General features: G+C 45.7%; 1 protein-coding gene across 2 annotated transcripts; it reads right to left on the bottom strand.

Annotated features, from left to right (window-relative positions):
• Positions 1 to 3,472: 3,472 nt before the first annotated feature.
• Positions 3,473 to 21,863, bottom strand: pipox (pipecolic acid oxidase). 2 transcript variants are annotated; one of them, XM_024445413.2, is made up of 8 exons: positions 21,648 to 21,863; positions 20,459 to 20,607; positions 18,381 to 18,606; positions 14,925 to 15,107; positions 13,367 to 13,519; positions 12,537 to 12,686; positions 6,015 to 6,090; positions 3,473 to 4,164 (listed from the first exon to the last, which is right to left on the bottom strand). In XM_024445413.2, the coding sequence occupies exons 1-8, from the start codon at positions 21,753 to 21,755 to the stop codon at positions 4,034 to 4,036; spliced, it is 1,176 nt and encodes a 391-aa protein (XP_024301181.1). In that variant the 5' UTR covers positions 21,756 to 21,863; the 3' UTR covers positions 3,473 to 4,033. The 2 variants fall into 2 exon arrangements, with proteins under 2 accessions (XP_024301181.1, XP_024301182.1); XM_024445414.2 differs by having other exon boundaries at positions 18,381 to 18,591; positions 21,648 to 21,862.
• Positions 21,864 to 22,118: the final 255 nt, after the last annotated feature.

The raw sequence follows: 22,118 nt of genomic DNA, 5'->3' as shown, positions 1-22,118 counted from the left end.
CAGACGGAGAGGGAACAGAGGAGACTAGGGGAGACGGAGAGGGAACAGAGGAGACTAGGGGCAGACGGAGAGGGAACAGAGGAGACTAGGGGCAGACGGAGAGGGAACAGAGGAGACTAGGGGCAGACAGAGAGGAAACAGAGGAGACTAGGGGCAGACAGAGAGGGAACAGAGGAGACTAGGGGCAGACTAGGGGAGAGGGAACAGAGGAGACTAGGGGGAGACGGAGAGGAAACAGAGAAGACTATGCGCAGACGGAGAGCGAACAGAGGAGACTAGGGGGGGCAGACAGAGAGGGGGAAACAGAGAGGACTAGGGGCAGACAGAGAGGAAACAGAGGAGACTAGGGGCAGACGGAGAGGGGACAGAGGAGACTAGGGGCAGACGGAGAGGGAACAGAGGAGACTAGGGCAGACAGAGAGGAACAGAGGAGACTAGGGGCAGACAGAGAGGGAACAGAGGAGACTAGGGGCAGACGGAGAGGGAACAGAGGAGACTAGGGGCAGACGGAGAGGGAACAGAGGAGACTAGGGGCAGACGGAGAGGGAACAGAGGAGACTAGGGGCAGACTGAGAGGGAACAGAGGAGACTAGGGGCAGACAGAGAGGAAAGAGAGGAGGAGACTAGGGGCAGACGGAGAGGGAAGAGAGACGGAGAGGGAACAGAGGAGGCAGACGGAGAGGGAACAGAGGAGACTAGGGGCAGACGGAGAGGGAACAGAGGAGACTAGGGACAGACGGAGAGGGAACAGAGGAGACTAGGGGCAGCCAGAGAGGGAACAGAGGAGACTAGGGGCAGACGGAGAGGGAACAGAGGAGACTAGGGGGAGAGGGAACAGATGAGACTAGGGGGAGAGGGAACAGAGGAGACTAGGGACAGACGGAGAGGGAATAGAGGAGACTAGGGACAGACGTAGTGTGAACAGAGGAGACTAGGGGCAGACGGAGAGGGAACAGAGGAGACTAGGGGCAGACGGAGAGGGAACAGAGGAGACTAGGGACAGACGGAGAGGGAACAGAGGAGACTAGGGGCAGCCAGAGAGGGAACAGAGGAGACTAGGGGCAGACGGAGAGGGAACAGAGGAGACTAGGGGCAGATGGAGAGGGAACACAGGAGACTAGGGACAAACGGAGGAGAGGGAACAGAGGAGACTAGGGGCAGCCAGAGAGGGAACAGAGGAGACTAGGGGCAGACGGAGAGGGAACAGAGGAGACTAGGGGCAGACGGAGAGGGAACAGAGGAGACTAGGGGCAGACGGAGAGGGAACAGAGGAGACTAGGGGCAGACGGAGAGGGAACAGAGGAGACTAGGGGGGAGACGGAGAAAACAGAGGGAACAGAGGAGACTAGGGGGAGACGGAGAGGGAACAGAGGAGACTAGGGGCAGACGGAGAGGGAACAGAGGAGACTAGGGGCAGACAGAGAGGAAACAGGGGAGACTAGGGGCAGACAGAGAGGGAACAGAGGAGACTAGGGGCAGACGGAGAGGGAACAGAGGAGACTAGGGGGAGACGGAGAGGAAACAGAGGAGACTATGCGCAGGCGGAGAGCGAACAGAGGAGACTAGGGGCAGACAGAGAGGAAACAGAGGAGACTAGGGGCAGACGGAGAGGGAACAGAGGAGACTAGGGGCAGCCGGAGAGGGAACAGAGGAGACTAGGGCAGACTAGGGGAGAGGGAACAGAGGAGACTAGGGGCAGACAGAGAGGAAACAGAGGAGACTAGGGGCAGACAGAGAGGGAACAGAGGAGACTAGGGGCAGACGGAGAGGGAACAGAGGAGACTAGGGGCAGACGGAGAGGGAACAGAGGAGACTAGGGGCAGACGGAGAGGGAACAGAGGAGACTAGGGGCAGACAGAGAGGGAACAGAGGAGACTAGGGGCAGCCAGAGAGGGAACAGAGGAGACTAGGGGCAGACGGAGAGGAAACAGAGGAGACTAGGGGCAGACGGAGAGGGAACAGAGGAGACTAGGGGCAGATGGAGAGGGAACAGAGGAGACTAGGGGCAGACGAGAGGGAACAGAGGAGACTAGGGGCAGACGGAGAGGAAACAGAGGAGACTAGGGGGAGAGGGAACAGAGGAGACTAGGGGGAGAGGGAACAGAGGAGACTAGGGGAGAGGGAACAGAGGAGACTAGGGACAGACGGAGAGGGAACAGAGGAGACTAGGGGCAGCCAGAGAGGGAACAGAGGAGACTAGGGGCAGACGGAGAGGGAACAGAGGAGACTAGGGGCAGACGGAGAGGAAACAGAAAATTTTGAGGAAAAACACTGAGTGGATCTGTGTTATGTTAGTTGTTTAATCTTCCATGGAAGCTGACAAAAAGCTCTGATTAGAGAAAAAGAAGAGCCACTGTTCTATTAGTGTCGAAGCAGTGGTAGAAATATATTTGAATATGCAAATCAGAGATGAAAACCTTAAGCCCCTTAAGCACATCTTTTCAAATTCATGGCAGGTGTTCTATCTGATAAGAGCCCCACTCTTGCCCTCTGAAACTACCTAGCAGACAGGACAAATAACCCTGCTGAGGAGAAAAAATAAAAACAGGTCTTGCTTATCTGTCTGTGTTACCGCCTTCTAGTTGTGTGATGTGGAAAACGTTGCTATCATTGTCCGTTTCCTGTCATTCTCTGAGCTACATTTCTTCCTGTTTCTCCATGTCACATCGGCAGCAACAAGGGTGAGTTTATGTTCCTCATGGTGGCATGTCTCCCTTCAGGCTACGTTCATCCCACCACCAGCCCTCCTTCCCTGTCAGCTCAGGTTTTATGCCTACACTATAATACGGCCCCTGTCTGATTAACTGAGGGTAAAGTCTAATTGCCCCATCTGACAGACCAGCATTATCCTTTAACTATCAAGTGCTTAAAGGGATAGTTCAACCAAATTACATGAACTTGTATTTGTGGCAAAGTAAATTGTATAAAAAAGGCACTAGGACCCAGAACCATAAAGCTGGCTAACTGGCCATAGAGAGGCAGAAAAAGGGCACTACATTCAAAAGTTACTCTGCTTATTAAAAGGGTATGCATTCATGTTCAAAAGTAGATTTTCCAGTGTGTCCTTTCCCCCTGAATATTGCTGGGTGAATATTTGCATTTTCATGTTTAATGTTCTCCTAATTCTCTATCAATTCAAAGTCACTTAAGAGCTGAGGGACTGAGTGGTGCGCTGATCTCTCTGCGTCTCGCTGTGTCATTTTCTCATTCCCGCTGATGGCTGTGGTTGGCAACCATTGTAACAGGCTGGCTGATTAGTGATTAAAATGTTTACATGGGGACAAAGGTACAGGCAGAGGCACACGTCGCTAAAGGCTGCACACTGCACACACACTGCACACACACTGCACACACAGCTGGCTGCGCAAAGACAAATGGCTACACGGCTGATGTCTTTTTAACTATGTGCTCCACTTGAAAAAGGCCTCACTCGGGGGAGTGAGAAGGGGAGAGGTAGTGATGCATAAAATCATATGGGCCAATAAGGGGACCATTTTTTCCCAAGTTTAATACCATTTGTCACAGATGAACGCGTTTACAGTTGTACAACAATGTTATAGTTGGCCTTTAGATTGTCTATCAGCTGGCCGTTCCATTATGGCCTTCCTCTTAGACTTTGTTGCTTTCATGATATGGTTAGATATATTTGTTTTGTTATTTTAAACTATTTTTTATTTTCTCATTTATTATGTGCATTACAAATGTAATACATTATTATTAATCTTGTCTGAAATGCTGCAGGATGGGTCCCAGGTCCAAGCAGAGGCTATGAGAGTATGATTTACAAAGCAGTACAAACACAGCAGCTGAGGAATCAGCTTTAGTGAATCATTGATTTGTTTCCTCTTCTCATTTCAAGGCTCTCCTCCCGACATCACTTTTCTCAATGATTAGCTGGAAAAGTAAGTATTTATTTACGAACGGCCATTGTTTGTTTAGGCTTCAGACACACTGGTATGAAAACCTTTAATTTCTTCATTTTGTAAAGGTCTGGTTCCTGAGGAAATGGTTGTTAAAGCCAGTGGTCCCGATCCTACAGTGCTGACTTGGAGTGGGCTTGGAAGCGTCTGATTCTGAAGGGGGAGAGGTCATAGGAGGGCACTTCTCCCTGGCTCAGTTCACACAGCAGCTTGCCAACGATTGGGCCAAACTTGAATCCGTGACCTGGGGGGAGAACAAATCACAGTAAGTGAGGCAGGTAGGTCCTCAAATTCAGAGGCTGCATCTCAAGAGCACCCTATCAGCTTTATATAGGCTCTATAAAGGCTTTATATAGGCTCTATAAAGGGGGAATCGTGTACTAAATAGGGCAAAGGGTGTCATTTCAGGTTGGCCTAGAGTCTGTAATATGCTGAAATATATAACCTGCACCTTCTGGAACACTACAATGGCCTCTATTAATAGCTTGTGTGTTTCTGGCCCATTGTCTGAGTCAGGCAGCCTGTTTGAGCCCTGCATGACGGAGCACATCAAAGAGGACAGGAGCTATTGCTCTGACCGTCACAGGGCATCTATTCATTTAAGTGGGCTCAAGCCAGAGATAAATTAAGGAGATGTGTACCTCCTTTCAGGGATGAGCCTGCTGTGAGCTGTCAGCCTAGGGGTGAGATGAGGAAACTGACGCTGTACTCAGGAGAGGTGGATTCTTCTTGTTGCTATGGGTCTGAGGGGAAGGAAAACTCTGAATGTCTACCAGGCTTAAGAATGCCTTGCGTGAGTTTTGTCTCTGCCTGATAAACTTCTCAGAGCTCCCATGGATCCAGACGGGCTTTGAAGTCATAAAAGCTTCAGCGATTTACATCCGGGGCTATAGCGAACGAACTGTAGGTCACTCTGACAGTTCGCTGCATGCGTTTTCGTAGGAAGAGGCGATGGGCTCTCAATGGCAGGCCCAAACCAGCTGGGTGCCTTTGTAACCATGGCAACCCCCAGGACTTGCTTTAAAGCACTTGTGCCCATGGCTTTTGATAACTCAAACAGAGGAGAGGAGAAGAGGAGCTGCAGGTTTTTTTGTAGCATTGTGATTAGCCCTGTGCACTGATTGAACACAGCATAGTGATGCAGTCTTTACTAGAGCACATAGTTAAAACACTGATAATATGGTAAATGCAAGCAGAACAGGTTAATAGACCGCGATGAACAGTCATCCTATTATGGTTAATTTTCCACAGAAAAAGGACTTGAAAATCAAAATGTCATACACCTCAGATTTCACCACCAAGGGACCAATGGGTTCAGAAGCAAAACACTTCTTCAATTCCTACTTTCCCTTGTATTGATTATGTAGCTTGTCAAATGGCTTTCTCTAACCCTTGGAGTTAATCCTCCTTGTTATCCCTGCAGCTCTCTCTCTCTCACCAGCCAACTGCACTGTGTGCCAGCCAGGTCCTTTAAAAGCTATTACAAGTGAAAATGAATTATACATATAATTACTGTAGGAGGCGGCTATCAGAGCAGATGGAACAGGAGCCAGGAGACCCCAGCCGTTGGCCCTTTGGGCCAGGGAGGAGAAGCCCCCCACACTGCCTCACCCGCACCACACAGACAGAGAGAGACAGAGAGAGAGTGAGAGCAGACAAAGAGGGCCCCTGGGCCCTGAGAGCATCTAATTAGGGAATAAAAACGGGTCTGGACTCATAGCTCAACTTTTCACCCTTCACAGCCGGCTTGAAAGACTGTCTAATTAAAAGTTGTCTGACTTTTCCCTGTGTAAGATCTCACTCTAAGATACAGCTACAGTACATAGAGCTGAAGTAGATACAGAGGGCTCTGTGATGTTCAGCGCCACTCTGGACCTGAGTGTGTGCCGGGTCTCAGTGGTGAAAAAAACATTTTAAAGCCAAACTCTTTGGGCTTGTGCTCATCCACACACATCCACTATTTTACTGTATGTTGTGAGTGACACTATGGATGCAGTTATGTTGGGGTATGATGTGGGGCTGCGGGACATGTTATGTTGGGCCAAAGGCTTGTTGGGCCACAGAGGACAATACTCATGTTCAACAGGTACACACCTGAAAAGCCTGCTCCTATGACGATGTTACTATGAGTGGGATGGTGGTCCAGGACAAAATGGTTGTCTGGCGTGACCTGCAACAGAAAGATATGGTGAATTGAGAGAGAGAACAAGAGAGGGGGAGGCAATTCAGGCGAAATGTGTCAATAAGTTATTGATGGAGGGAAACAGAGAGAAAACAACTGAGGGAACTAGCAGCTTGGTTCAAGAAACTCATCTGAGAAGAATAAATCCTGTCCATTTTGGACCCCAACTACCATCTGTTTGGGGATTGGAGATGATATCCAGTAGTGGACAGTGGGGTGAGTTGAACCAAAGGGGTAAATTGAGCCACCCTTGTTTCTAGGAAAACATACACAAAATGTATCATTTGACCAAATATAATTTAATGTAGTCTGTGAAGGAAGAAACCACATGGAAAAAGTGGGAAGCAAGTTACAAAACATGACCAAAATTATCTTGACACCTGCTCATCGAACATCTCATTACATTAATATAGAGAGGGTCCCCCCTTCGCTGCTCTAACAGCCTCCACTCTTCTGGGAAGGCTTTCCACTAGATGTTTGAATATTGCTGTGGGGCTTTGCTTCCATTCAGCCACAAGAGCATTAGTGAGGTCTGGCACTGATGTTGGACATTCCACTTGGGCGTTCCAATTCATCCCAAAGGTGTTCGATGGGGTTGAGGTCAGAGCTCTGTGCAGGCCAGTCAAGTTTTTCCACACCAATCTTGACAAGCCATTTCTGTATGGACCTCACTTTGTGCAAGGGGGATTTGTCATGCTGAAAAAGGAAAGGGCCTTCCCCAAACTGTTGTCATAAAGTTGGAAGCACAAAATCTAGAATCATCTAGAATGTCATTGTATGCTGTAGAGCAGTGGTTCTTAACCTTGTTGGAGGTACTGAACTCCACCAGTTTCATATGCGCATTCACCGAACCCTTCTTAATTGGAAAAATAAAATATGATTTTTTTCAAATTCAAAACATATTTTACTGGTGCACAAAATGAACCGTGCATCAACATCACTGTGTTCAAAGAACAAAATCATCAAAACATGATTTTCACAAAAAAACAAACATAATAATGAATATTTACTGCAAATCAGTGTGACTTCTGCTGTTGCCTTTCAGAGACCAGTTCAGAAATGCGCGGCTTCACCTTGGCAAGTGCCTCTCATGTCTCATGATGTCATGTCTCTCATGTCATTTTCGCAAACAAAGTCTGTTCCTTTTCTTCGTTTTTATGTCCAGCATCCTCCAAAAGGATTTGCTCGCAAAGATATGTTGTAACAAACGGTATGAAAATCTCCAGAGCTTTCTTAGCAATAACAGGGTACGTTACCATTTGTTGACACCAAAACGTTGAAAGCGATGTTGTTCTGAAAAGTTGCTGTTGAACCTGGCTCTGCTGAATTTCAATCATTTCATCGAGGTATTCATCATTGACATCTGTTGTCTCAACACTAAACGTGAACGGCTGTCACCCATTCTGGATATGACTCTCTTGTAGGGAAGTATCCGTCGAGAGACTTTGCAAGCTCATCTAAGTGCGTGGCAATTGCTTGCTTCAGTTCCGAAGGTACAGAAATGTCTCCGATTCCAGATACATCTTCGATCTTACTTACACAGTCGTCCAACAGGGGAAAGTTTGCGAAGTTATCGTTCTCTGTTCGTCGTTTCCATAACGGTAGCTTTTTTTTAAAAAGCCTTCAGGTTTTCCTCCGCTTCGATGATGTTGACTCCACCGCCCTGCATCTTTTGATTGAGATGATTGAGAGCTGCGAAGATATCAGCCATGTACGCTAAAATGAGAAAGAACTCAGAATTTTTGAAGCAATCTGCATGACAATGTTGGTGCTCTTGCAAAAACAGGGCTAATTCCACACGCACGGCAAAAACACGATTCAGCACCTGTCCCCGGGATAACCACCGAACGTTAGAATGGTACAGAAGTACCTCGAATTCAGAGCCCATTTCTTTACACAGCTCACTGAAGATGCAGTGCCTCAGAGCACTAGTTCGCACATAGTTCACGCATTACACTACAATTTTTAATACTTCTGCCAGTTTTGGAGGCAAGGTTTTTGTTGCCAACGCATGCCTGTGCAGAATACAATGCGTAACAATGACGTGTGGTGCATCGGCTTTCAGTAGCGCACCAAAACCAGACTTTCTTCCCAGCATGACTGGAGCTCCGTCTGAACAAACTGCAGAAACCATATCCCACGAAAGATTATTGTCTTTGAAGAAGTCATCCACAAGTTTCTTCACATCGGCTGCCTTAGTTGTTGTTGTAAGAGGCTTACAAAATAAAAAATCTTCACGTGGTCTTTCACATAGCGCACAAATACAGCAAACTGGCTTAGATTGGAAACGTCTGTGGTCTCATTGAGTCGAAGGCTGAATTTTGCCGGGCTTGAAATCAGATCTGCAACTACTTGAGCCAATATGTCTTTGCTCATGTCCTCTATTCTGTCACTGATGGTGTCATTTGAAAGAGGAATTTGGGATAACTTAACTTCAGCCTCTTGTCCCAGCATGATATTCGCCATCTTCAACACAGCTGGTTTTATGAGTGTTTCACCAATGGTGTGTGGTTTGCCCTGCTTTGCGATCAGGTAAGCAACTTCGTACGATGCTGTGAGGATCGGTTTGTTGATGGGTACAAAGCCGAGAACAGGCAGAGTAGCCTTTTCATCGAATCTGGCTCTCTTCACCTTGAATTCAGCGAGCGTTGTGTTCTTGTATTTTCCATCTCCATGCAGCTTAAGGAAGTATTCTCTTAGTTTTGCCGGTGCTAGACTAGAATTGCTCAACTTGGCATTGCAAATCATGCAGTTAGGACGCTGACTCCCATCACATTCCGTTATACATGTGAATCCATATTGTACATATTCGTCCGACCACTTTATTTTTTTGCTCGACATAGTAAGTATGAAGGGATTAAAATATTAAGAAAGAAATCACAAGACGTACCATCACGACAGTCACAGTCGACTTCTGAGCGCACCAAATTCCCTGCAGCACAGATAGGCCAAGCGATGTAGCGTGATCACCTGCAGCCAATGATGGCCAAGCGGGGCGTGTCATCACGAATCATATGAGTCGGATGTGTGTCTTGACCTCCGCCGAACCCCTGAGACTGACTCACCGAACCCCTGGGGTTTGATCGAACCCAGGTTAAGAACCACTGCTGTAGAGTTAAGATTACCCTTCGCAGGCACTAAGGAGCCTAGCATGAAACATGACAAACAGCCCCAGACCATTATTCCTCCTCCACCAAACTTTACAGCCAAACCCATATTCGTCCGTCGGACTGCCAGATGGTGAAGCGTGATTCATCACTCTAGAGAACATGTTTCCATTGCTCCAGAGTCCAATGGCGACGAGCCTTACACCACTCCAGCCGATGCTTGGCATTGCGCATGGTGATCTTATGCATATGTGCGGTTCCCGACAAACAGTTCTTGTGCTGACGTTGCTTCCAGAGGCAGTTTGAAACTCAATAGTGAGTGTTGCAACCGAGGACAGATGGTTTTTATGCGCTACGCGCTTCAGTACTCGGCGGTCCCATTCTCTGAGCTTGTGTGGCCTACCACTTCGCGGCTGAGATGTTTTTGCTCCTAGACATTTCCACTTCACAATAACAGCAGTTGAACGGGGGAGCTCTAGCAGGGCAGAAATTTGATGAACTGACTTGTTGGAAAGGTGGCATCCTATGACGGTGCCATCTTGAAAGTTGCTGAGCTCTTCAGTAAAGCCATTTTGCTGCCAATGTTTGTCTATGGAGATTGCATGGCAGTGTGCTCGATTTTATACACAGGGATATCCTTGTCTCATCGCGCATTAGCGACTCCTGTGTCGGGCCGGTGGCAGTGCACGCTGACACGGCCGCCAGGTGTACGGTGTTTCCTCCAACACATTGGTGCGGCTGGCTTCCGGGGTAAGTGGGGATTGTGTCAAGAAGCAGTGCGGCTTGGTTGGGTTGTGTTTCGGAGGACGCATGGATCTCGACCTTCACCTCTCCCGAGTCCGTACGGGAGATGCAGCGATGAGACAAAACTGTAACTACTACCAATTGGATACCACAAAATTGTTCTATACATCAGTTGGGGTCTCTATAAGCTTCAATATGAGATCCTAAACCTAGCAAGATAGTGCATCCTTGTAGCTATGTGGGATAATATAGTCAAAACGTTTGCCTTGGGGTATATTCAGGCAATTGTTGAGCCAATGGCAAGTTAAACAAATTGTTTTCTTCCCTGGCATAATGCAAGACCTTATCTCTGGGATATGAGGTAACTACAGGGCCTGGCCTGGCCTATGTTAAAAGTGTTTTAAAAAGTACAACGTGTTTGTTCGATGTTCAGTCTGTGTTAATATATGCTTAAAATGGTTAAAAGACAAACAAGTGATTGTGTTCGGGGAAAAAAGGTAGACATGGTTTTAAATGGTAGTGGTAATATTTTATTGAGTTCAGAAATTTGTAGGCAGCTCAACTTACCCCATACCCGGACAAGCTATGTTTTCAAAACTGTAATGTTTACATGCATTCTGATTATTTCCTGGGATATACAACATCCTGAAATATATGTTGACGGAGTGATGCTGAATGTAAAAATGGCTCAACTTACCCCACTCTCCCCTACTGTGTCCCATTCTCCATGCAGTAGGCTACTCTGACTAGGGGGCAGGAATGACATGGGGTTTCCAATCATATTCAGTGTCTGTGATGTTTTCCATTAGTGTTTGAATCCCAAAGGTAATGCAGCCGTGGAGCATGTGATGTGATTGGTATGGCAAACAGCGCAATGGTTCTCGCTCTGCATTTTCAACTCCAGAACCACCCTCATCCCATTTCTATTCTGTACCTTGCCTTGGTAGGTCGATCAAAGATTTTTAGATTATAAACAATGAAGCCCAACTGAAAAGATAATGGTATTCTAATTGTTCAGAGTAAATTGCCATTGTGGGCCATTACTGTATTATGGCCATTACTGGGATACAGTAAGCAGCAGAGATGTTAACAGGTTAATGTTGTGTACATATGTTTTTAATTGAACCTTTATGTAACTAGGCAAGTCAGTTAAGAACAAATTATTATTTACAATGACCACCTACCCCGGCCAAACCCAGACGACACTGGGCCAATTGACGACACAACAGTGGTAGGCTTGATTACCAACAACGACGAGACGGCCTACAGGGAGGAGGTGAGGGCCCTCGGAGTGTGGTGTCAGGAAAATAACCTCACACTCAACGTCAACAAAACTAAGGAGATGATTGTGGACTTCAGGAAACAGCAGAGGGAACACCCCCCCATCCACATCGATGGAACAGTAGTGGAGAGGGTAGCAAGTTTTAAGTTCCTCGGCATACACATCACAGACAAACTGAATTGGTCCACTCACACAGACAGCATCGTGAGGAAGGCGCAGCAGCGCCTCTTCAACCTCAGGAGGCTGAAGAAATTCGGCTTGTCACCAAAAGCACTCACAAACTTCTACAGATGCACAATCGAGAGCATCCTGGCGGGCTGTATCACCGCCTGGTATGGCAACTGCACCGCCCTCAACCGTAAGGCTCTCCAGAGGGTAGTGAGGTCTGCACAACGCATCACCGGGGGCAAACTACCTGCCCTCCAGGACACCTACACCACCCGATGCTACAGGAAGGCCATAAAGATCATCAAGGACATCAACCACCCGAGCCACTGCCTGTTCACCCCGCTGTCATCCAGAAGGCGAGGTCAGTACAGGTGCATCAAAGCTGGGACCGAGAGACTGAAAAACAGCTTCTATCTCAAGGCCATCAGACTGTTAAACAGCCACCACTAACATTGAGTGGCTACTGCCAACACACTGTCAATGACACTGACTCTACTCCAGCCACTTTAATAATGGGAATTGATGGGAAATGATGTAAATATATCACTAGCCACTTTAAACAATGCTACCTTATATAATGTTACTTACCCTACATTATTCATCTCATATGCATACGTAGATACTGTACTCTATATCATCGACTGCATCCTTATGTAATACATGTATCACTAGCCACTTTAACTATGCCACTTGGTTTACATACTCATCTCATATGTATATACTGTACTCGATATCATCTACTGTATCTTGCCTATGCTGCTCTGTACCATCACTCATTCATATATCCTTATGTACATATTCCTTATCCCCTTACACTGTGTATAAGACAGTAGTTTTTTTGGAATTGTTAGTTAGATTACTTGTTCGTTATTACTGCATTGTCGGAACTAGAAGCACAAGCATTTCGCTACACTCGCATTAACATCTGCTAACCATGTGTATGTGACAAATAAAATTTGATTTGATTTGATTTGATTGTGCACCAGCCTATGGGACTCCCAATCACAGCTGGTTGTGATTCAGCCTGGAATCAAACCAGGGTCTGTAGTAACACCTCTAGCACTGAGATGCAGTGCCTTAGACCACTGCACCACTCGGGAGCCCCATACAGCTCTGAAACTGGTAATACTCACTGTGTACATGCAGCTCTCCACCACAGCAGGGATGGGCACCAGGCCAGGGAAGCAGCGGGTGATGTAACGCTGTAGGATGTCTATGTCCCCCCTGTCCGTCTGTCTGTCTCTCTCATCAGGGTCCGTCTCAGGGCCCGTGTGGTAGCAAATCTTCAAAAAGAGAAGAAAAACCTCATCAACTGACCTTTATGCATACAAACTGTATTGAACGTCATTAGAGTCGGAGTGCCCTTACCAGGAACATCGACCCTAGGTAGAACAGTATAAGGCCTATGTCATGTAAAAGCAATGTTCTATGAAGTGTCCACATTTTGATTTGAAAGGTAATTAAAAGTGTGGCAGCATTTTCTTCTGAAAGGTAAATAACAATGGTTTAGCCTGACCGAGCATTAGCATTCTATCTACAGTACATGGGTTACAAAGCACTGTTGACTACACCACAGAGTGAATAATGTGATGTGGCACAGCCATCTGTCCCTCTCCTTTGCATGCATGTGCTGCTATTACTCTCCCAACTCCTGCTGGCTTGCCATCATGCTCAAAATAGAGATGGAATAGAAAATGGAAGCGCAACACAGACAAGATTCCCCTGTGATTATGTATCCGGAAGTGTTGGAGAACTTTGGGGGCTGACAGTGTTGCTGCCCTACTTCTGAGCTCAGCAAAAGTTGAATGTATTTCTATTTAAATTCAACATAATAAGACTAGGAAACAGTGTAATAAAGGTGGCTTGGTGGGCTATGCTTGTGTGGTTAGTAACCTTGCTTGAGACCAAAGCAAATGCATCACTGAATGTTGTGTGGAACATTATGGTATCGACAAGTCCAAACCTTCATCAGGCCTGGGTATTCATTGGATGGGAGGCCGTAGATGTGATGCTTTGCCTCCTCTGATTCCAGCTGGATGAAGCAGGGGAAGCGGTGCTGGACGTTGTAGGAGCCAGGGATCTTCTCACTCCAGTAGCACACGTTAATCTTTATCACCTAATTAATCAAGGAAGCAACAGACAGATAGACAGTCATCAGCACAGTGCAAGGACCCAGGGCCCAGGTATAGGCCTCCGTAAAAATTATTCTTAGTTTAATTAGGGATTTGATTAAAGAAGATCCTTGCACTTGGGAAGATGTTTCCCTCCCCCCTACCTCCCTCAAAGACAAAAAAAAAAGACTCAGAGACTCCAGCCACCCTAGTCATAGACTGTTCTCTCTGCTACCGCACGGCAAGAGGTACCGGAGCGCCAAGTCTGGGTCCAAGAGGCTTCTAAACAGCTTCTACCCCCAAGCCATAACATCTAATCAAATAGCTACCCAGACTATTTGAATTCCCCCACTTTTATTTCTTATTTCACTGTAAAGGTCTGTATTTGGCGCTTGTGACAAATAAGATTTGATTTGATGTTACCCATTACCATCGTTGTATCGAATCCAACTGCAATTACAAAGGTAGCGGTGGTGTAGCGGCAGTGAGAATGGGGATTTAATGAAATGCATACACACTCAGACAAATCACATCTTCCCAGTACGTGGTAATAAGGACACAATGTTCGCTAGCTTTTAGTTTAATAAACTAACAGGCAGCCGTCTCATTCTGGGGACCATCAAAATTCAGTAGGTGGAGAGAGAGAAAGAGAGAGAGAGAGCAGTATTTAAGGCAAGCTCATACCTCATACTTTCTCTATGTGCTCACTCAGGCATGGCTTCCACGGGCCCCTCTCGCTATCCTGAATAATGCAATTCCAATACAAACTCCAATTCTCAACTTAAATAACGCCCAGTATTTTTTCATCACCTTTTCTTTTGGGTGGGTGATATATTGTGAGATTGCTTGGCTGGCTCCCTCCCTACCGCCCTGTGTAAAAGTTAGTCTATGAATGGGTTTGTTTAGTTTATTCCTCATAGCAGACCGAGTGTTCCGCCAGTACTGGGCTGCAGACTCTCCCTCTTGGTTTGCCTTGAACCAACCAGAGCTATGACGGGTCATCACTCCCTGCTTATAATCTGGGGGAGGGAGGCCTATATTGAGGGAGATTGGACTTGTTTTTCGACCTGGGGTTGGACAAAATGTTGCCCTTATCTACTGACATTAATGATGTGATGGGGTATGGGTTTTATGGTTGCGTGCTGAACTTTGGACTAGAGCTTTAAATCCTTTCTTAAATCTTGTGTTGTCAAATACATGCTCCATAAAGCTCAATTGCAACTGCCTTATTGTCTATTTGTGTTTGAGTGTATAACATTTGTGACACTGCGGTTTGACAATATCAAAGATATGGAGCATATCATAGTATGCCTGGTGTGACAGTAGTGAACTGGATTCCACTGGAGTGCTTTGGAGTGTGAGCTCATGTTAGAGGTAGTGAGTTGGCTGGTTCTACAGTGTGTAGCCTACCTGCAGTGGTAGCTGAAGGCCTGTGTGGGACAGCAGGATGTTGGCCCAGGGTCCAGCTGTGATCACCAAGCGCTTAGCTCTGTACACCCCACTGACTGTCGTCACGGTTACCACAGAGCCCGGTGTGATGTCAATCACCTTCTGTCCGTCCTTGATCACGCCCCCCAGTTTCTGGAACTGTCCCTGGTGATGGAGAGAAAGAACACCTTCGTATAAGGTGTGTTCAAAATGAATGAGACCAAACTGACACAGAGGAACCTTAGTAACTGAAGTGGAATAGTATCAAGCAGGTAACATGTAAATTAACCTAACACAATGCAAGTGAAGTTTACAGTCCATATAAGCATCCCAGTCAAATCCTGAGGTGAACTTCTCCTCCGTTGAGGGTTAATTAAAGTTTAACAGGAAGTGGAATGTGGATGTCTAGGCAGGTATAAGACAACCAAGGGGCAGGGCAGCTGAAACCGTATTAAAGCAGTCTTAATATCTAGTAGATTAGAGTGCAGGTAAGAGACCTGGATGCCTATGTGAGCCTGAGAGATACAACCTATCTGCTGATTGTGATGAATTGTCTATAGAGCTCCAAGACAGGATTGTGTCGAGGCACAGATCTGGGGAAGATAACAAAAATGTCTGTAGCATTAAAGGTCCCCAAAATCACAATGGCCTCCATCATTCTTACATGGAAGAAGTTTGGAATCACCAAGTAGTAGTAGCTGGTAAGTTGTAATAAGCTGTAATAAGTAGCCCATGTGCCTAACCCTAATAATTTGGTCCCTTTCCCCCTCACATGGTGCACATGTAGCCTATAGCCTGTTTTAGAAAAATGTAATCATTGAATATTATAAGAGCTTTCATTGTCTGCTTATATGCCCCCTTATTTATCCTATGGTTTTGACTTGGTGTACAGGGATAATATTGTAAGAACGACCCATGTTATGAATTCCGTCGCTGTACATTTTGAAATTGCTGAACAGTTATATTGACTACGTCTGTCCTAGCTAGCTCATTAATGTCTTCATCGAAATGACGTATTGCCTCTTGTGCGCTCATTGTTCCCTTATGTCATAGTTTCCACATCTCAATTGTCAGTAGTAACCACATTTGTTTAAGCAATTCAGCCATATCAGCTATGTTTTAAAAAAAGCACTAAATATTGCTGAATGAACTATTTCGCTGCCAGACAAGGCCCCACTGATAGCCAGGTGTAGTGGTGGTAAGGATTCACTCCATGGTGCTGAAAAGAAACCTCTGCTGTTGGGACAGCTTTATGTAGGCCCTAACAGTTTGTGGGTACCGTTTTTCACCGTTATAGTGCAATTTATGTGTTGCGTAGTGGCTTTGCTGGCATGCATCAACAACAAAAAAACATTGAGTTTGCCCCACCAAGATTTACATGCTAAAATCACCACTGCCCGATTAGTGGAAAAACACTCATGGTTATGCACATGTGCAAACTCTCAAAGACACCGACACCCCACCCCTTCACAAAACATCAATGAATCACGATCGACGCTGGCAGATTGTGAGACAGAATGTTGATAAGAGGTTATGAAACTAGACAGACAGAATGAGAATACATGGTGGTAATCTTGGCGCTGTAGAAAGATCTATTATCACGACTAATGACAAGTTGTAATGTATGCTTTATGCTTGATCTGAACAACCGAGAGGAAAAATCTGTTCAATCAATACAAGACAGGATAATTGTTCCAAGGTAGCAGTAAAATAATGAAGTATTTCACTTGGTGTTTTCAGGCTGTTTCTCTCCAATGCTTTGTGTCTCCCTGCCAATGTCTGAATAAACTCAATTCAATGCTATAAAAAGTTCCTATGTCGGTAGTTATCGTTGTAAAATAAATACTACTTTTGTCATTGTAGTATGTGTACCTAGGCATATGAATTAAATGTGGTATATGAGAGCTATTTGTCATTGTTCAGTTCATATTTTCTTGGTCTATCTGTCTCCCTCACGCCATATACAGTATTCCCAAATTGTGTGTACAAGCCATCATGTATTTCCTAATTAGTGGTCAAAACACAATTACCTAGCTGCTGATAAACACTAATGAATGGTCATTACAGAGTCAGACACTCATTGGGGTAATATAAAGGACAAACAGGACAGCACTAAAGGAAAGGGAGAGCTGTACTTTATGGAGGTCTTATCACACCCTAGAAGAGGCACTGAGACAATGTGGGTTAAAGGTACATGGCCAATCAATTAACTGCATCTGGTAATAATGACCTCCTCTAGGATGCAAACATAATGCGGAATGCCTTTTACAGATTTGTAAGCAATACATACCAAACTGTATGCCACTTTTACCTGTACAGTTTTGAGTGTGCGGTCAGCGTACATCATCTTACCTGTACAGTTTTGAATGTGCGGTCAGCGTACATCATCTTACCTGTACCGTTTTGAGTGTGCGGTCAGCGTACAGCATCTTAACTGTACCGTTTTGAGTGTCGGGTCAGCGTACAGCATCTTACCCGTACAGTTTTGAGTGTGCGGTCAGCGTACAGCATCTTACCCGTACAGTTTTGAGTGTGCGGTCAGCGTACAGCATCTTACCTGTACAGTTTTGAGTGTGCGGTCAGCGTACAGCATCTTACCCGTACAGTTTTGAGTGTGCGGTCAGGTCAGCGTACAGCATCTTACCCTGTACAGTTTTGAGTGTGCGGTCAGCGTACATCATCTTACCTGTACAGTTTTTGAATGTCAGCGGCATCAGCAGTTTTGAGTGTGCGGTCATCATCATTACCTGTACAGTTTTGAGTGTGCGGTCAGCGTACAGCATCTTACCTGTACAGTTTTGAGTGTGCGGTCAGCGTACAGCATCTTACCCTGTACAGTTTTGAGTGTGCGGTCAGCGTACAGCATCTTACCTGTACAGTTTTGAGTGTGCGGTCAGCGTACAGCATCTTACCTGTACAGTTTTGAGTGTGCGGTCAGCGTACAGCATCTTACCTGTACAGTTTTGAGTGTGCGGTCAGCGTACAGCATCTTACCTGTACAGTTTTGAGTGTGCGGTCAGTGTACAGCATCATCTTACCTGCATCTTACCGTACAGTTTTGAGTGTGCGGTCAGCGTACTGCATCTTACCTGTACAGTTTTGAGTGTGCGGTCAGTGTACTGCATCTTACCTGTACAGTTTTGAGTGTGCGGTGTACACCATCTTACCTGCGGTCAGCGTACAGCATCTTACCTGTACAGTTTTGAGTGTGCGGTCAGCGTACAGCATCTTACCTGTACAGTTTTGAGTGTGCGGTCAGCGTACAGCATCTTACCTGTACAGTTTTGAGTGTGCGGTCAGTGTACAGCATCTTACCTGTACAGTTTTGAGTGTGCGGTCAGCGCACAGCATCTTACCTGTGCCGTTTTGAGTGTGCGGTCAGCGTACACCATCTTACCTGTACAGTTTTGAGTGTGCGGTAAGTGTACAGCATCTTACCTGTACAGTTTTGAGTGTGCGGTCAGCGTACAGCACTCCGGCAGTGGTGTCCACCAGGGCTGCGTTTCCCTGGGACAGGTTAACATGGGGGATGTGTTGGCTGAACTCCTCCCTCGGCAGGATCACTATGGGAACCTTGTTCCTCTCCAGGGTGGACTTGAACACCTGGTAGTCCCCCTGCTCTGGACCCATCACTAGCAGACCTGTACGTCTGGGAGAGGAGGTCCTAATCATCATGTAGTGAATGTCCTGTTTTCATTTGTGGAAATAAATAAACTAAGGCCTAGATTCAATCCGTATCACGGAAGATCCGCACAATAGCACAATTAAAATGTAGAATCAAGTTTCCGCGTTTCCGGAGACTAAATTCACGGTATAAATTGCATATGTTGGCTCAACCGGAAATGACCTTTAAATTACAATTGCACTATAATGTGGATCTTCCGTGATACGGAATTGATCTAGCGCTAAACTAAAATCATTGGGGTTCAGAGAACCATGCTCACATGATGAATAACCATGTCTGAGACCTGAAGACATGCGTTGGCCCCCCGAGCTAAGGGTTTTAGCTCAGCAGACTAACACAGTCTTGTGATACCACCGGAGGCTGCTAAGGGGAGGATGGCTCATAATAATGGCTGGAACGTGAGCGAATGGAATGGCATTTGAAACCATTCTAACAATTCTGCTCCAGCCATTACCGTCCTCACCAATTAAGGTGCCAACCAACCTTCTGTGTGTGATACATAGAAGACCCTGGTGAAAACCCAGTCGTCACATTTGCAAGTGGTTTGAACCACACAATCAATCAACAGCTTACCTGTAAGTATACTGTAAATCACAGATGGCCTCTTACAATCTAATCTAATGAAGGCAATCTGATGAAACAACAGTTTGTAAACCGAGTACACTGAGAATATTTAATGTTGTAAAATCCTAGCCTGTGGTAAGTTATAAGATCTCAGAGTGAAAGGTTATGAAAAACAGGGGGCCCTAATGCAGCAGTCTGGTTGATGGATGGCTAGCCTGCCCTATGAGAACAGTGTTTTCTAAAGGCTGCTCCAACATCTGTCAACCCACATGATGCATCAGCCAGCACTTGCTAACGGCCTTACCCGTTCATCAGAGAATTTTAGGAGTGTGTGTGACTGTGTGTGTGTGTGTTTGTGTGTCCACATGTGTGTGAGAATGAAGGAGAGAGCGAAGCGTGAGTGCATGTAAGGTCCTAAACATGATGCATGCTTCCATGCCACCCATGTCACGCTGTGTGATGACTGAGTGAGACTGGTTTGCTGGTTGCAATGTATGTGTGGCCATACCACTATGCAGAATGGCCTGTGGTCAAAGGGCATTTGGTTATTGTCCAACCCATCTCAAAGTCTATCCTCAGGGCTGAGAAATACAAATACAAATTGCTCAGAAAGATTCACGCAGCCATAGCTTCAACATTTCTCATTGTGCTGTAGTTTTAGCCAGCCCAAGGGCACAGGTGGCCTTAGTGTGGGGACCGATCAGTCATCTGCCGTGGATGGCTGCTCCGAGGGAGGGAGATCTATAGCTATTGTGTGCTTGCCTTGGGAACATAACATGAGTGCGGTAGAAGACTGGTGATTGATCCATCAGTCATCTAACAGTATAATGACCAATTTGTTATGCAGCTGACTGATACTGACAACCAAAATGGGTTTCAAACTAAGACAATGGTTCAGGGAAGCTTTAGGTGGGGAGGCAGAGGTTGAAGGCTCTGACTGTCTGACTCTAACTTTGATCCTGCTGTAGTATTTACAAGAACAAACCCTCCTCGCTCTGGGAATGAGAATTGGGGTTTATTGAGATGAAAAATCCTTGTTCCACATTCAAAGGCAGGCAGTGAGCTGTCTGGGGTGATTCAGTGACGTGCGAGGTAATGAGAAAGTCATCCATCTATAGCTCACACAGATTGAGTTGCTGCTTGAACACTGGTGAAACAGATTGAATGTGACAAATCTCAGTGTTCTGGTATAAAGCTTTCACAATGTTCTTCTAACGCTGCTTCCCCCTATTGAGACAGACCTTGTACTTTTTCTTAAGGTCCTCACCTGTACAGCTTGACGTTGGCCTCTTTCTCCAGCTGAGACCAGAGCTGATAGCACTCCTCCATCATGTGGGTGTAGTAGTCCTCGTCATAGGCCTTGCGGATGATGCGTGTCTGGCCATGAGAGCTGCCACGAGAGTGCGGCAGGACAAACTGAGGAACAAGTCATTCAGAAACAGAGTTGGAGTTGCCATTGTCATATTCACAGGATCTTTTTCCCTAGCCTTTTGGGGCCCTAAGCAAAACTTTGTCATGGAGCAAAGAGAAATCGTTGCTGTTTTAAAGCAAGTTTGCACAATTTTACACATTATACAATGGGGTGGAGAGAAGATTTAGCTGTTTTATAAATCATGCAATTCTACTCATTTTGCCATGGGGTGGAGAGAAACCTTTGCAGTTTCACAGCAAATTTTCTGCAATTCTACACATTTTGCCATGTTCATATGATTTCTGAGTGAGTGACTAAGAAAATCAATGGGGGCCCCCTGGAGGTCAGGGCCCCTGGCTGTCAGTAATTCTAACATGATTACTATATTACTAAGGGGTGGCAGGTAGCCTTAGTAGTTAGAGCATTGACGGTTGCTGGATTGAATCCTGGAGCTGATAAGGTTCAAATCTGTCGTTCTGCCCCTGAACAAGGCAGTTAACCCACTGTTCCCCAGTAGGCCTTCATTGTAAATAAGAATTTGTTCTGAACTGACTTGCCTAGTTAAATAAAGGTAAAAATACTACAAGTTTAGAAAGCTGACTAGACTAATTTACCAATCTAAAAAATGTTAGCTGACATGGTCTGATTTAGTGACGTGTCAGTGATTGCCATAACAAGAGAAAAACTGCTTAGACATAACATTTCGAAATTGCCGCATGGAAGTTTGAAACATGCTGAAACTATACCTAGGCCAGTCCAAATATGAAAATACAAAGAAAAACGTTATCACTTCTAAATAAATAATAACCCCGTCAATCGTGCAATTATGCGATGTAGGCTCAGTTGGTAGACAGGTCGATTCCCACGAGTTACCATCACGACAATGTATGTACTCACTACTGTAAATCACTTTGGATAAAAGCGTCTGCTAAATTACTAAAATGTAGTCTACCAACAAGTCGTTGCATTGGAGTTGACACCATATAAATTATGTTGTTGGTTGACACGTTGTAACTGTTGCCAAATCGCTTTATAAATTACAAACCTGTTCAAGTAGAAGTGTTTTCTTGTTATTTTTCGCAAGGTTATAGGCAGTGAAAGAGCCCTGAACCCCGGCTCCTATCACTATACAGTCGTAGTCTTGGGAAGACATGTCTTGAGTCTGATGTAGCCTGTATTCACAGGGCACCGCGACTCCTCATTTGACCCGTGTTATGTTACTCCAGTTCAGCCCCCTGGCCAAACTTTCCGTTATGTAACAACGACTGACAGCATGCTCAAGTCTACACTACATTTGCGGCGTTCAGAACAACTGTGGAAAGACGGAGCTCTAGAAAAAAATGGAATTCCGAGTTGGATGACTATTCAGATCAATTTTTGCCAGTAGGAGCTAATTTTTTTCCGAATTCACAGTTCTTTTAAAAGCACTGAAGTCGGAGATTTCCATTTTCCCAGTTCTGAGTTCCCAGTTGTTTTGAACGCGGCAACTCTCCCCACAGCGTGCATGCAAAATATG

This window comes from Oncorhynchus tshawytscha, linkage group LG14, assembly GCF_018296145.1.
Source record: "Oncorhynchus tshawytscha isolate Ot180627B linkage group LG14, Otsh_v2.0, whole genome shotgun sequence".
Taxonomy (NCBI): domain Eukaryota; kingdom Metazoa; phylum Chordata; class Actinopteri; order Salmoniformes; family Salmonidae; genus Oncorhynchus; species Oncorhynchus tshawytscha.
Note: the sequence above shows the minus strand (reverse complement) of the source record. Positions and strands in the feature narration are given on the sequence as shown.